Source organism: Schistocerca piceifrons, chromosome 10 (genome assembly GCF_021461385.2).
Source record: "Schistocerca piceifrons isolate TAMUIC-IGC-003096 chromosome 10, iqSchPice1.1, whole genome shotgun sequence".
Taxonomy (NCBI): domain Eukaryota; kingdom Metazoa; phylum Arthropoda; class Insecta; order Orthoptera; family Acrididae; genus Schistocerca; species Schistocerca piceifrons.
Window position 1 is genome coordinate 97,084,161 of NC_060147.1, and position 15,180 is coordinate 97,099,340.

The following is a 15,180-nucleotide window of genomic DNA, read 5'->3' on the forward strand; positions in this document are numbered from 1 at the left end:
GTTCTGTGTTTCGCAATTATTTAATAACTTTTTTTCAACAGTACTTACCATCTGTTGATAAATATTGACAAACCATTCCTGAACACTGCTTCAGTTAGGCTGAGATTGAGCATTCTATAAAGACATGCACCTGAAAACAGTGAATAATCACTATCAATTTAAAGATTGTGTAACACTATCAGGCAGTTTATAAAATGTAAAAAGATTACCAATATTCAAAACAAAACTAAGAGTGCTTGAAAACAGCATTCTTACACAGTGTTAAGGAATATTTTGAGACTAGTCCAAAAGAACATGAAATAAATTGTAATGCTAGGATAATATTCTGATAAATTTTTTTAATCAACACTCAAGCATTGCAGCAGAAACTGAAACTGGGCACCTAAATCTAGTAAATTAAATTAATAATAAAGTTTTGTTTTGTCTATGTTTTCATTTACTATTTATACACATATGAGTAAGTCTCTCAAACCAAACCAAAGAGAAACTTATTATTCTTATTTACTGGCTCACTCATTTTAACCCATTAGTGCATGGGCAGCAAAGACTGTGTCATGCCCAGGCACGAGTGCTGAAGCACTTAGCCTCACTGTACATTTTCCCCACTGCTATGTAACACTGTCTAAGTGTGAAGAGGGGGCAACTGCAAAAGGGCCGCACTGAAATGGCGGTGTTGTCGCACTGCATACTACTTCATTTTATATTTCACTTTTCACAAAAACGTAGGTCAAAAGCAAAACAAATTTTGAGAACCACACACACTGTACATGTAAAGTCTTGGCATGCCGTGGCCAGACCTGCTTTAGTGCTTGTTGGCAAATTTAGCTGTTGAATCCTTTAAAAAATCCTACAAGACACATATTTTAAATTTGGGCATTGTTATAAAAATGGGTGTAAACAATGAACAAGCATAATTCTTTTAGTGGTAACATTGTAGCTGTTCTGGACGCATTGTGACAGGGTTATAGACAGAATATTGTTAGAGTCAGTTTTCAGAATTGAAACTACTTTCAAGCAAATGAAAAAAAAGCTGCACACCATTCAGATATTTTACATTTTAACCCCCCACCCAGAATGACTCCGGAGCCCTGAGTTCGAGTGCAATGTGTCTGACGGGCCCAGATTGGGAAATCTCCTTTTATTTCAGATTCTCAACTTTTAATGTGCAAAATGTGGTGTCACCGCCAGACACCACACTTGCTAGGTGGTAGCCTTTAAATCGGCCGCGGTCCAGTAGTATACGTCGGACCCGCGTGTCGCCACTGTCAGTGATTGCAGACCGAGCGCCGCCACACGGCAGGTCTAGAGACACTTCCTAGCACTCGCCCCAGTTGTACAGCCGACTTTACTAGCGATGGTTCACTGACAAATTACACTCTCATTTGCTGAGACGATAGTTAGCATACCCTTCAGCTACGTCAAGGCGCCATTATCAATTGCTATTTATCTTGTGATGCATGTACCGTCAGACCGATGTTCACCAATTATGGATTAAAGTTAAGTATTCCAACAGCTACATACTTTATTTGCTAGACTCAAATCCTTAAACTATTCTAGACTTCATGCCAGCCTGCGTGAGCTTAAACGCGTGCCTTTCGGCTTCACCTCGTAGTGGCTTGGCTGTCTTGCCAAGTCACAACACAAAATGTAATAGAGACCTATATGGGAATGTAGAAATAGAACACATAAAACTGAAAGTAAAAAAAACCATTTATTAACCACAAAAGTAACAAAATAGAAAGTAACAAAATAGAAAGTAACAAAATTTTAAACTACTGCCAAAAAATTCCAGTTTCCAGTATGTAACTCTTATAATACTTTAAAGTTAAACAAAAAACTTCAATTTTTGGGTAGTTATCCGTTGCTGGCATCTTTTTCACTCACTCACAGTTAGCAGAGGAAATGTTCTGGCGCACAGAGAAGCAAAGATGACAAACCCTATCTGCATGGAATAGGCCCGTCACATTGTGACCTTTATAAATTCACAGTGTGGCATCCTTCTTGTGTTTCTGAATTCCTTTTGGAACATGGAAAAGGTGGTGATCTCTTTCTATCTTCAATGAGGAGAAATCTTTTTGGCCATCTTTGCAAGCTCAATGGGATTCCAATCTATTCTACACTTGTTGTGCGTAGCTGTCCAAGAACCAATGATGGACCAGCATTTTCTCGCAGCAACTCGTGACCAGATGTTTTCAGTGGATGAGAGATCTGGAGGACATGTTGGATAGTTCAACAGTTAAACACCCTCCATATCAAGGTGCGTCACAACAGCTCAGCAATACATGGTCTCAAATTATCTTGTTGGAAGGTAACAACATGAGAATCTCAAAGACAATGCAGAGCCACGCATCAGAAATGTAACTGCAGCCCAGATTATCAGCTACAGGAACTAGATATCATATTGTGTACCAAATAACATGCCAAGCACAGGACACTATAACGAATCTATTTTATAGGGACCTTTGTTCAAGAGTAGATAACGGTACCTATCCTGATTGATGAAATCTGTGAGTCCATTATTTTTTCAGTTATGTTTTATCTCAAATTGCAAATCTGATGTTTGAAAAAAGGAAACTTATGGGAGTGATATATTGTGAGAGAACCTTTATTTAAATGTTATTCTTTGTCATGTTTTCAGTAATATTTTGGAATTACATTCTTTATCTCTGAATTTAAAGAAATTAATCATCCCATAAATTCTATTTGTTTCATTTGGTCATATTTGGCACAGATTTCACATTTTGACGTATTTGGTTACAAAAATTCCATTTCAAAATTATGTTCAGTAATATATATTTATTTTATTTTAATAAATCTTGTTTGTATTCAGTGCCATGTTTTCTTGATAAATGTTAACTCAAGCCTGCAGAAAAAATATATCCAAGATTTAATTTGCTCAACTGATAATTCTGCAGAGATCTAAATTTCCACACTGTAAAATGCAGTGGTGGAGTGGCCAGGGTGTTGGACCATTCCTTCCAATCCACTGATCCGGATATTACTCCCCTCTCCAGACATTGTGCCCCTTGACCTTTTTTTTTTTCTGGGGCTATACCAAGGACAGAGTCTTCGTCACACCAGTTGCTGACATTGATGAACTGAAAGCCAGGATATAAGCTGCTGTGGGTGCTGCGACATAAAACATGCTATGTACACCTGGCAGGAACTGGAATACCATCTCGACATTTTCCAAGCTACCAAGGGAGGACACGTTGAGGTTTACTAATGTAAGTGGTCTTTAAAAAAAAAACTAGTAACACTAACCTATGTAACGGCATTAAATGTAACTTATTATGTCAAATGGTTATTCTGTTATAAATTGTTGTACTCAGGGCAAGACTTTTTGCTCACCCTATATCACCGGTGTTTTGCAAAAAAGAGTTAGACACTCTTTGACTCACTATTAAAGAAAGCACGGTTGCTTTGGAACTGGAATAAACAATTCTCTGTTTTAAAACAGGACAAGGGAGTCTATGGTTTAAAGTTGGTAAGTGTGTTTGGTCAGAATATTATGCATTAAATGTGTGCAATGTAAACCTCTTTACATTAAAATTGTCACCTTTAATGGAATACAAATCTGAAATGATTTATGATCTCATCATGTGAATGACTCTCTTTATTAAAGTATGTAATGCTGAAATATGAAGTTGATTGTTTGCCATATGTCAAGCAGAAAGAAACCAAAATGCCTTAAAAGCCGTGAACAAGTATCTTCACAAACATTAAAAACCCAGGACCTTAAAATCATATCTCAGAAGTTATCAAGAGAATGACTGAAGCCAAAAACATTGTAACAAAACAAGATGGGTATTAAACACTTTTTCTATTCATTGTAACAAGAAGTCTTGAAATGGTATTCTGCAGTGCTGTTTTCCAATATATAAGACAACAGATTCGTGTGTTGGTTTGTTCTGATGAAGAGATGCAAATACATCATCAACAATTTCGTAACAAGGATTTTTTTTAAAAAATTGGACACAGAGAATCGCAGAGTTTGAACATGTATAACAATGACGAGTGCAATCTGGCAACATTCATTTTTCTCGAAGTGTCCAAACACAAATACATCAGTCACGATTCCACACATGGAACCAGTTCTTATTTGAAAAGACGATGTGGTCCCACTCAGTGTCCAGTGTGTTCATCCAGTGCGCAGTATCGGCCAGTATCTGGTCGACCACACTTTGAAATACACAAGCCTCCAGTTACGCTACCATGTTTCCTACAGCTGCCTTCGCAGCACAAGGGTGCCAGCATGAACAATTATGCTGCTGCCAATCAGATGCGAGAATCGCCTCTCAGGAGGTCCAGCAGTGGGGGTACTCAAGTTTGAACGTTCATCCACTGACCCCATTTTGTGTGTTTGTCAGCTGAATAACATTTACAGACTTTCATAGTGGCCAGTGCTTGAAATCTTCTGAATGGACACTATCAAAGAGTGACAGATTTACAGATTTTCTGTATGTGTATATATTTCTACATTCAAATCTACTGTTAGCAACTGATGCTGCACCGACAGCAACAGTGTTATGTAATATTTTTAACAATTTAATGTTGGATGTGGAATTAATAAATATCTAAATTATCTCTTCATCAAAAGCATCTGTTCCTCACTCCTAGGTCCACTAAAGAATGTGCAAAGGAAGACATAACATTGCACACAACTGTTGGCATATTTCTCTCTGCTGCCACATCCTGTCAAATGGTAACTCTGCTGTCACTTCATGCTCCAGACACCATTGTACTGTCTGTGTCCAGTGCATACTTGTTTTTCTGCAAACAAGCCCTTTCCCTAACTCAACGTACATGATTCTGCTGTACAATCTTACAAGGCTCATTCAACAATGTCTCTGTTCTCTGCTCATCATGAGAAAACTGCAGATTTATAAATCCAGATAGTGTTTAATGGACTAAATTTAATAAGGGAAAAATGAGCTTTATGGCATTAAATCCATGGTACACAAACCCACAACAGGCTATAGCAGTCGACTCACCCCACTGCCACCCCAAACCAGACCCAGGGTTATTGTGCAGTTTGGCCCCCAGGAAAGCCTCACACCAGACAAGTGTAATGGTAGAGTAATTATAGTGCACGCGTACATGGAGAAAGTGTTTGCATAGCAATTGCTGACATAGTATAACTGAGGCGGAATAAGGGGTACCAGCCCACATTCACCGAGGTGGAAATCACCTTAAAAACCATTCATAGACTGGCCAGCACACGGGATCTCAACCCTAATCCGTCGAGCGGATTCGTGCTGGGGACCGGCAGTGCGTTAGACCACATGGCTAACCAGGTGGGCTCATACATACCTTACTGACAGGCAGCAATCACTGTGGGGGTAAAAACCACATACCCATCAAACAGGTAGGAGTTCAGGTGAAAAAGAAGTGTAGCCTGTGACATGTGAATTACCAGACTTCATTAATCCAGACTCAGAACACTTAGCAACTTGCAACAAATTTTATATGTTATTTCAAACCATTACAAAATTTTGTCTTGTTGGAAACTCCTACAAAATGCTAAAATGAAAATTTTTTATTATTTACAACTTTTTCGCTGTTCGTGCAGTAAAAGCTGTGCATCAGTCATTACTTCTTTACTACTAGCTGTACTTGCTACACATTTTGCAGACAGTATTCACATTCACCTCTGAATGTAAGCACAAAGTTACACCACTATATGACACACGGTTAAATAGATTTGATGTCCTAAACAATACAATGAGATGTGCCAAAAATTGCTGCAGCATGCAGGTGCAAGTTTACTAGTTCTTTGGTATTAATGCCAAAGACAAAAAATTTCACACATAGTACCCACATATGCCACTGAATGTATCTACAATATTATACCATTGTACAACACACAATACAGGTGATATGATGTCGTTGTTGTTGTTGTCGTCGTTGTTGTGGTCTTCAGTCCTGAGACTGGTTTGATGCTACTCTATCCTGTGCAAGCTGCTTCATCTTCCAGTACGTACTGCAGCCTACATCCTTCTGAATCTGCTTAGTGTATTCGTCTCTTCGTCTCCCTCTACGATTTTTACCCTCCACACTGCCCTCCAATGCTAAATTTGTGATCCCTTGATGCCTCAGAACATGTCCTACCAACCAATCCCTTCTTCTAGTCAAGTTGTGCCACAAGCTCCTCTTCTCCCCAATTCTATTCAATACCTCCTCATTAGTTATGTGATCTACCCATCTAACGTTCAGCATTCTTCTGTAGCATCACATTTCGAAAGCTTCCAGTCTCTTCTTGTCTAAGCTATTTATTGTCCACGTTTCACTTCCATACATGGCTACACTCCATACAAATACTTCCAGAAACGACTTCCTGACATACAAATCAATACTCGATGTTAACAAATTTTTCTTCTTCAGAAACGCTTTCTTTGCCATTGCCAGTCTACATTTTATATCCTCCCTACTTCGACCATAATCAGTTATTTTGCTCCCCAAATAGCAAAACTCCTTTACTACTTTAAGTGTCTCATTTCCGAATCTAATTTCCTCAGCATTACCCGACTTAATTTGACTACATTCCATTATCCTCGTTTTGCTTTTGTTAATGATCATCTTATACCCTCCTTTCAAGACACTGTCCATTCCGTTCAACTGCTCTTCCAAGTCCTTTGCTGTCTCTGACAGAATTACAATGTCATCGGTGAACCTCAAAGTTTTTATTTCTTCTCCATAGATTTTAATACCTACTCTGAACTTTTCTTTTGTTTCCTTTATTGAATAACATCAGAGATAGGCTACAATCGTGTCTCACTCCCTTCCCAACCAGTGCTTCCCCCCTTTCATACCCCTCGACTCTTGTAACTGCCATCTGCTTTCTGTACAAATTGTAAATAGCCTTTCGCTCTCTGTATTTTACCCCTGCCACCTTCAGAATTTGAAAGAGAGTATTCCAATCAACATTGTCAAAAGCTTTCTCTAAGTCTATAAATGCTATAAATGTAGGTTTGCCTTCCCTTAATCTTTCTTCTAAGATAAGTTGTTGGGTCAGTATTGTCTCACGTGTTCCAACATTTCTACGGAATCCAAACTGATCTTCCCCGAGGTCGGCTTCTATCAGTTTTTCCATTCGTCTTTAAAGAATTAGCGTTAGTATTTTGCAGCTGTGACTTATTAAACTGATAGTTTGATAATTTTCACATCTGTCAACACCTGCATACTTTGGGATTGAGATTATTATATTCTTCTTGAAGTCTGAGGGTATTTCACCTGTCTCATACATCTTGCTCACCAGATGGTAGAGTTTTATCAGGACTGGTTCTCCCAAGGCTGTCAGTAGTTCTAATGGAATGTTGTCTACTCCGGGTGCCTTGTTTTGATTCAGGTCTTTCAGTGCTCTGTCAAACTCTTCACGCAATATCATATCTCCCATTTCATCTTCATCTATATCCTCTTTCATTTCCATAATATTGTCCTCAAGTATATCGCCGTTGTATAGACCCTCTATATACCCCTTCCACCTTTCTGATTTCCCTTCTTTGCTTAGAACTGGGTTTCCATCAAAGCTCTTGATATTCATGCAAGTTGTTCTCCTTTCTCCAAAGGTCTCTTTAATTTTCCTGTAGGCAGATTCCTGAGGTCAGATTTGTGAAAAATTGGCACAGTGTGCATTATGTTTAAATTTATTATCTCGTTCCTACTTACCCCATTCGCAACACATTTTGCAGACGGTAACTACATATGCTGCTGAATGTACCTACAAAATTATATCATTGCACAACACACAGTTCAGGAGATATGATGTCACACTGTACATAAATGCCTTGGCAATGCCAAGTTTCTCTGCTGGTTTATTATAAGGTTGTGTGTTCACCTACACTATGTGATAAAAAGTATCCGGACACCTGGCTGAAAATGACTCATAAGTTCATGGTGCCCTCCATCGGTAATGCTGGAATTAAATATGGTGTTGGCCCACTCTTATCCTTTATGACAGCTTCCAATCTCACAGGCATATGTTCAGTCAGATGCTGGAGGGGTTCTTGGGGAATTTAAGCCCATTCTTCATGGAGTGCTGCACTGAGGAGAAGTATGATGTTGGTCAAAGAGGCCTGGTACGAAATCGGCGTTCCAAAACATCCCAATGGGGTTCTATAGATTCAGGTCAGGACTATGTGCAGGCCAGTCCCTTACAGGGATGTTATTGTCATGTAACCACTCCACCACAGGCCGCACATTACAAATAGGTGCATGACTGTGTTGGACGATGCAATCACCATCGCCAAATTGATCTTCCAACAGTGGGAAGCAAGACGGTGCTTAAAACATCAATATAGTGCTGTGATAGTGGCATGCAAAACAACAAGGGGTGCAAGCCCTCTCCGTGAAAAATACAACCACACCATAACACCATCACCATCACCATCACATGGCACTACACACGCTGGCAGACGATGCTCACTGGGCATTCGCGATACCCACACCCTGTCATCAAATCACCACATTGTATACTGTAATTCGTCACTCCACACAATGTTTTTCCACTGTTCAATCGCAAAATGTTTATGCTCCTTGCACCAAGCAAAGTGTCGTTTGGCATTTACTGGCGTGATGTGTGGCTTATGATCAGCCGCTTGACCATGAACTCCAAGTTTTCTCACCTCCCGCCTAACTGTCATAGTACTTGCAGTGGATCCTGATGCTGTTTGGAATTCCTGTGTGATGGTCTGGATAGGTGTTGGCCTATTACACATTACGACCCTCTTCAACTGTTGGCAGTCTCTTTCAGTCAACAGACGAGGTCGGTCTGTATGCTTTTGTGCTGTATGTGTCCCTTCATGTTCCCACTTCACTATCACACCAGAAACTGTGGACCTAGTGATGTTTAGGAGTATGGAAATCTTGTGTACAGATGTACGACACAAGTGACACCAAATCACCTGACCACATTCAAAGTCTTTGAGTTCCGCCAAGTGCCCCATTCTGCTCTCTCACGGTGTCTAAAGACTACTGAGGTCACTGTTATGGAGTACTGGCAGTAAGTGGCAGCACAATGCACCTAATAAGAAAAAGGTATGTTTTTGTGGGTGTCTGGATACTTTTGATCACATAGTGTACATATTGATGCTTACGTTTCCTTGCACTTAGTAAGTATGTATGCAATTATGTTGTTACCTCATCAGCAGATAGCTTATCACTGCCTCAGCTGATGGTAGGTACCTCATAATGCTGTTCTGTTCACAGTACTGGAAACTGAATTGTCCAATATCACATTTGACATGCTGTCCAACAAGTGACTACAATACATGAAGAGGCAATAAAATACACATCACGACTATTAACATAAGAAGAGATAATACAGCATGCTAAAAACAGCTAAATACTCTACTCAAGTGTTAAAACAACTTTTACTACTGAGAAAACTTGCCCAAAATACTAAAATATATCCACGAATGGCTATCTTTACCTGTAATGAGCAATAAACACAAACCTTTACTGTATGATATGGAATCAAACGTCTGGATCAGCTGTGTTACAGTTTCAACAGCAGTGAAAGGTGGGCGGGTGAACCGTGTGCTGTCTTGTAGCATCACCCGATGCATTTCATTCAGAAACTTGTCTGGCATTTCCCACGTGGGTTCCACCTGTGAATAACAATTTTTACACGGTTTTGCCACTTTGTCTTAAACTTGAACTGATTAAATACTAGAATATTCTGCACTAACATACTGCTATCAAGTTTGGAACCTATGTTCCTTGTTATTGCAACTCCATGCAAGGCAGATAGGGAAGGCACGTGTTCAGCTGTGCAGTGCATCAATTGTATCTGTGTTTTACTGTGAGGCTGTCAGTGGATTGGGATGGTCACTTTCTTTGTCTTGCTGCAATGAATTTGTCACACACTGCCTTTTCTGCAAGTGTCTTAGCTTCCTTTCACCTAGCCAAAGGTTGTCTCTGACACACTTGAAAGTGAAGATTTCTACCATTTGGAGACCAGGACAGTATACCTTGGTATAGTGTCACTCCATGCTTTGTGGTCATTTCTTTCTGAATGGTGCCTTGGCATTTGTGTGTGAAAGAAGATGACTTCTGTATTAGACTGAGGGGTTTGCACCCCAATATTTGTTTGGTGTATTATTACATATTAAGGCTCATATGTGAGTGGCTTGAGTGATTTTAGGACTTTTACTTTACATAAGGAACAGCTCCTCATCGTTTTGAGTGTAAATTCCATGCTCTGTCTCGCGTAATGTTGTAACTTGGAGCTCCGGTAACACGAAGGGTGTGCTGCGTCACTGTGCAGTTGTGCTGCTGATGTTCTGAACATGTTATTTGCTTATGTGTGCTGGCAGGAGCATGGTGAACTATAAGCTAGTGACATGTTTGCTACTCTTCTGAATATTTAAACCTTACTGGATTTCAATTGGTAATATATGCTCTCCCAGAGCTCTGAGCTGTTTGTAGTTTTAAAGTTTCATGAAGTTGCGTTTAATGCCTTATTACTAAGAACTGCAACTGCCATCCATGCTTTGCTGTGAAACATTGTTTCAGCAACACTGTATATAGACAGTAGCTGAGAAATCTGTGTTTTCGCTCTTTGAGGTTTATTTGAGCGACTGTTCAAAATCAGAAATTATGCACAGGCTATTGCATGCCTCAGGTGGGCACATGGTATTTGTACTTCAACTAGTAAGTCTATCTGCAATTCAAATGCACCCGCCATACTTGCTACTGAAAAGTTTGGCCGGCCACGTATTTGGGCCTGGGCATGGCTTGTGGTTGATTGAGCAAGCATGACTGCCTTCCAGAGAGATCGAATGGTTAGACAGGCATGTTAATATCAAGATAGACAACTCACATGTTGGAGGTGCCAGCCCATGTTTGTAATGGTGACAAGGCAGCTCCATCTGTAATCAAAGCCTAATGCTTCTAAATTGCAGGCTCAGCAGGTAAGTTCATTTTAACTGTATTTCTTTTGCCCTTTAAATGGGTCTTTGTCATTTAAAGTCTTGGGACATGAACAGTGCTCACAAAAAATAAATAATTAGTGTAATTTTTTTACTCTGTATATCTAGCAATTCTGTGTAGCAAACGTCATATTCTGTTGTATCTTACAGAAGAAGAAAGCATAAGTGAGCCTCACTCATGATTTAAGAGTTGTGATCTGCTTTTGGTAAGTATAGATAAAAAAAATCTTTTGAAATTAATATCTCAGTTCGATTTGTGTAACCAATTCATACTTCTATAATTGGATTAAAGGAGAGTGTGCTTTGCTCAGAATGTTCAGACATTTTTAAAAATTTTATTACAACTAATTATTTCAATTATCTATCCTGCCATATTTATTCTCACAATTTGTTTGTTGGTGTAATAAAGTTGTATTTGTATTTTTGATAAAATGGTGAATGTTGTTGAAAAGAAAATTCCTGGGATCCACTTCTTTCCCCGAGTTCCTTTGGGTGTGAATTAACCAGTACAACTGGTTTTTTCAGAGTGTGGTTGTTCTGGTAAGAGGTGGGGACAGGGAGTAGAATCTTTTCTTTACTTGTTGGCATCATCATTCACCATTCATTATGTTACATGTGTACTCAGTGTGTTATAGAAAAGAGTATTCATTCCTATTACAAAGCATGGCTGCCAGGGACTGCACAGGAGTTTCTTTTCTCCAGTATGATCAGTTGCAATGTGAACTGAGGATTAATCAGCAGGCAGGCAACAGAAGTGTAGCGGATTTGACAGCCCATTTGCACCCCTTTTTGGATAGACTGTTGATCTTCACTGAAGAGGACTGTTCAAGTAGGTGAGGTGCTTCATACTTGTTCAGCAGCTCTGGTAACACTGTGTTAGAACATTGAAATTCTTGAGGTCACCCAACTGACCCTAAAGCAGGCATATAATGTCCAGGCTCAACTTACTCATTTGGAGTAATCATCTTGCTGACTTAAAGCAGCTGCAAGTGAGTGGGGAACAGGCCAGTTTAATATTCAGTTGCTAGCCCAATTTAAAGAACTGCAGGTAGGTGTGACGTTTCTGGGTGTCGATGATGTGGGGGGTGCGAGTGAAGGCGGTTCTTCAGCCAGTGGCCAGTTAGCACAACTGAGTGGCCACAAAGGGACAGAACAGGAAAACCACCCATTACAGAATCTTTCAGAAGACTGCCTAATCTTATTATCCATTTGCTTCAGAGAGTTGCTAAACTTTCTGTTGAACAGGATGCACAGTTTGAGTTTCTCTTGTGGATAAATCTTCACTTTGAATTTCACAGCAATGCCTCAGATATGTCTCACTGTTTTATTCTGTGGCTATTATATCTGTTAACTCATGGGTTACCTAGCACAATATTTTTAGAAGTATTTCAGGGGCAAAGGTTGCTGCAAGACATGAGAAAATGCATTATCCAGCTAAAATTACAATCCACTTTTAGAAAGTGAACTTGAGCACAAACATTTTTGGCATGTGCAAAACCCCAGTGAAACCTTGACTTAGGTGATTTGTGTAGTGAACTCCACTGTAGAACCTCAGGTAACAGAGGGTGAAGCTCTCGATAACATTTTGTAAGTTATGAAGCCAGATGATCATTTATGTGTGATTGCTGATGAGCAATGTGGGGGATTGGAGAGTCTTACCTTTCACCTTTCTCCCCAGGTAAACTGGAGGGTACCTGCAAGCAACTGCCCCCCCCCCCCCCTTTTCCCCAGAAGACAGTCTATGCCGGAAGTTTGTTTCCAATGTGGCAATGGGGGACACCTTGTGAATGAGAGTCCGAAGAGCTGACAGTATTAGAAATGGGCAACAGGGCATACCCCATGCCGCTGAGGCATTGTGCTCATATTAGGGCAGCAACAGGTTGGGTTCTCCCCTATATCTGTGTCGAACTTAACCAGGAACCCATGTGCGCCATGCTTCATTCAGGCAGCACCATCTCCCTGTTGGATTACAAATGGTATCTTGAGTTTGCAGCAGTGTGTAAGATGCCTTTCTTGCATGCTTCATATCAGAGATGTCAGGCTGTCAATGGCCAGATGTTGCCTCTGGAAGGTGAGCTGAGTGGGACACTTAGAATTCTCAACTTCTAGAGGCCTATTAATTAATTCATAATTAAGAATTTGTGCTTCAGTCTTCTTTTGAAGTGTGATTGCATATGGCAAACCTGTCTTGATTATGTTGATAGAGTTTTCTTTTTTAAATTTCACCCTTGTGAGTGGGTAGCATTAAGTTCCTATCAAGGTTTTCCGAGGGTGAATAGTGTCCAGCTTCAGCAATCACATTTCAAGGTTAGTCACTTGGAACTGGTTTAAGCTGGCCAACATCTGGAGATTCTTGGTTGTTTTCCTGACATGCTTACCAATAAATTGGTATATACTAACAAAATTAAATATAAGATCCACCTAATACATGAGATTCTGGTGCTTTTGCCTCCCAAGATGAATATTTTGGGCTCCATGATATGGTATTAGACCTTCAACACCCCTATATACCTCTCTCGTATCTCTAGTGCCCAAGGGGCAAGAGAGGGACTACCAAACGGTCATGGAGTATAGGGTTTTAAATGATAATTTTGTTCTGTAATGTACTCCTCTCCCTGAACTCCATAATTGTTTTATGTGGTTTTTGGGGCCATGTTTTCTTACCATGCTTGACTTCAACCAAGCGTATTAGCAAATTATTTTGAATGAAAACTCTATAACACATTACAGCCTTTTGTACAGACTGGAGTCTGTATAATGTCAGCCAGGTTCCTTTTGGCCTGTCACCTGGAGCTGTTGTTTTGTCCCACATCTTGGATAACACGTTCGATGATTTGGAGTTATTCTAAGTCTATAATTACTTGTATGATGATATTGTTTTTAATTGCCTCTTTTGCTGAGCACTTTTGACATTCAGAATAAGTCCTGCTTCATCTTAGAGCAGCTGGGCTCACTGTTAAATCATCTAAAATCACATTGGCTTGGCAGTAGGTTTCCTTTTTTGGACACTTGGTCTCCATAGGTGGGTTTATGGTCAACCAAAAGCAGAATCAGGATTTACAAAACATTCCTCTCTCTAGGAATAATAAAAGGGTGTCCAGGTTCATTGGCATAGGTAATTTATTTCATAAATTTGTGTCAAACTTCACCTAGTTAGCAGTTCCGCATAACAATTTGCATAAAAAGAGTGATGTGTTTAACTGGGCTGAAAATTATCAGGCCTCCTTTGAAGCCATTAATATGGCTCTCAGTAACCCTCTTGTGCTGGCCATTCCCAATTCTGAGTTCCCATACATTGTCCAAACTGATGCCTCTAATTATGGGGTTACAGCTGTTCTCTCGCAAGAGCATTAAGGTGAACACCATCCTGTCACTTACGCATTGAGGGGACCATCCCCTACAGAGCTTAGGTACTGCATGTATGAGTAGGACACTCTAGCAGTTATTTTCACTTTCGAAAAGTTCGAGTTTAATCTCAAGAACAGTGTGTTTGTATTAGAGACATAACCAGTCACGAGCAGGGTCTTAGGGCACACCAGGAATATGGAAAATATTACATGGTGGGTGTTCTGTATCTCCACATTATATTTTAAGGTTAAGTATATTAAAGGCCCCCACCAATAACCAAATCACTGACACCTTGAGTTGTATGTTTGAAGAACTGAAGAAGACTAACACAGGCAGGATGTACATGAGACCTAGCAGGTTGCTTGGGTGTCCAGAGCGCTGACTGTGGTGCAATGGCTCTTTGGAAATCTTAAGAATAAACAGGATCAGGACCCTATCAATCAAACATAGGTTATATGATGGGGAACATGTGATGGGGTACATCTTAAATAAAGGCATTGTTTGTCATAGGAAGAGAGGCAATAAAACCTTTAGAATTTGTTTACCTAAGGAGGTGGTACCTTCGATATTCCAATATTTTCATAATTCCTTGCTGGGTGGGCACTTGGATGTTTATAAAACTATTGTCATAATAAACAAGCCGACCTGTGTGGCTGAGCAGTTCTAGGCGCTTCAGTCTGGAACCGTGCGACCGCTACGGTCGCAGGTTTGAATCCTGTCTCGGGCATAGATGTGTGTGATGTCCTTAGGGTAGTTAGGTTTAAGTAGTTCTAAGTTCTAGGGGACTGATGACCTCAGATGTTAGTTAGGTTTAAGTAGTTCTAAGTTCTAGGGGACTGATGACCTCAGATGTTAAGTCCCATGGTGCTCAGAGCCATTTTAACCATTTTTTGAAAATCAC

The 15,180-nt window shown here is 40.0% G+C and overlaps 1 protein-coding gene across 3 annotated transcripts in view; it reads right to left on the reverse strand.

The window, feature by feature from the left end:
- Positions 1 to 15,180, reverse strand: part of LOC124718951 (aminopeptidase Ey-like) — a 273,185-nt gene that overhangs the window by 110,118 nt on the left and 147,887 nt on the right. For all 3 annotated transcript variants that reach the window (XM_047244618.1, XM_047244617.1, XM_047244619.1), the window contains exons 11-12: positions 9,455 to 9,608; positions 49 to 130 (exon numbers count right to left, since the gene is read on the reverse strand). In XM_047244618.1, the coding sequence (XP_047100574.1) occupies positions 49 to 130; positions 9,455 to 9,608 (236 nt within the window). The remainder of the gene's footprint in view (positions 1 to 48; positions 131 to 9,454; positions 9,609 to 15,180) is intronic.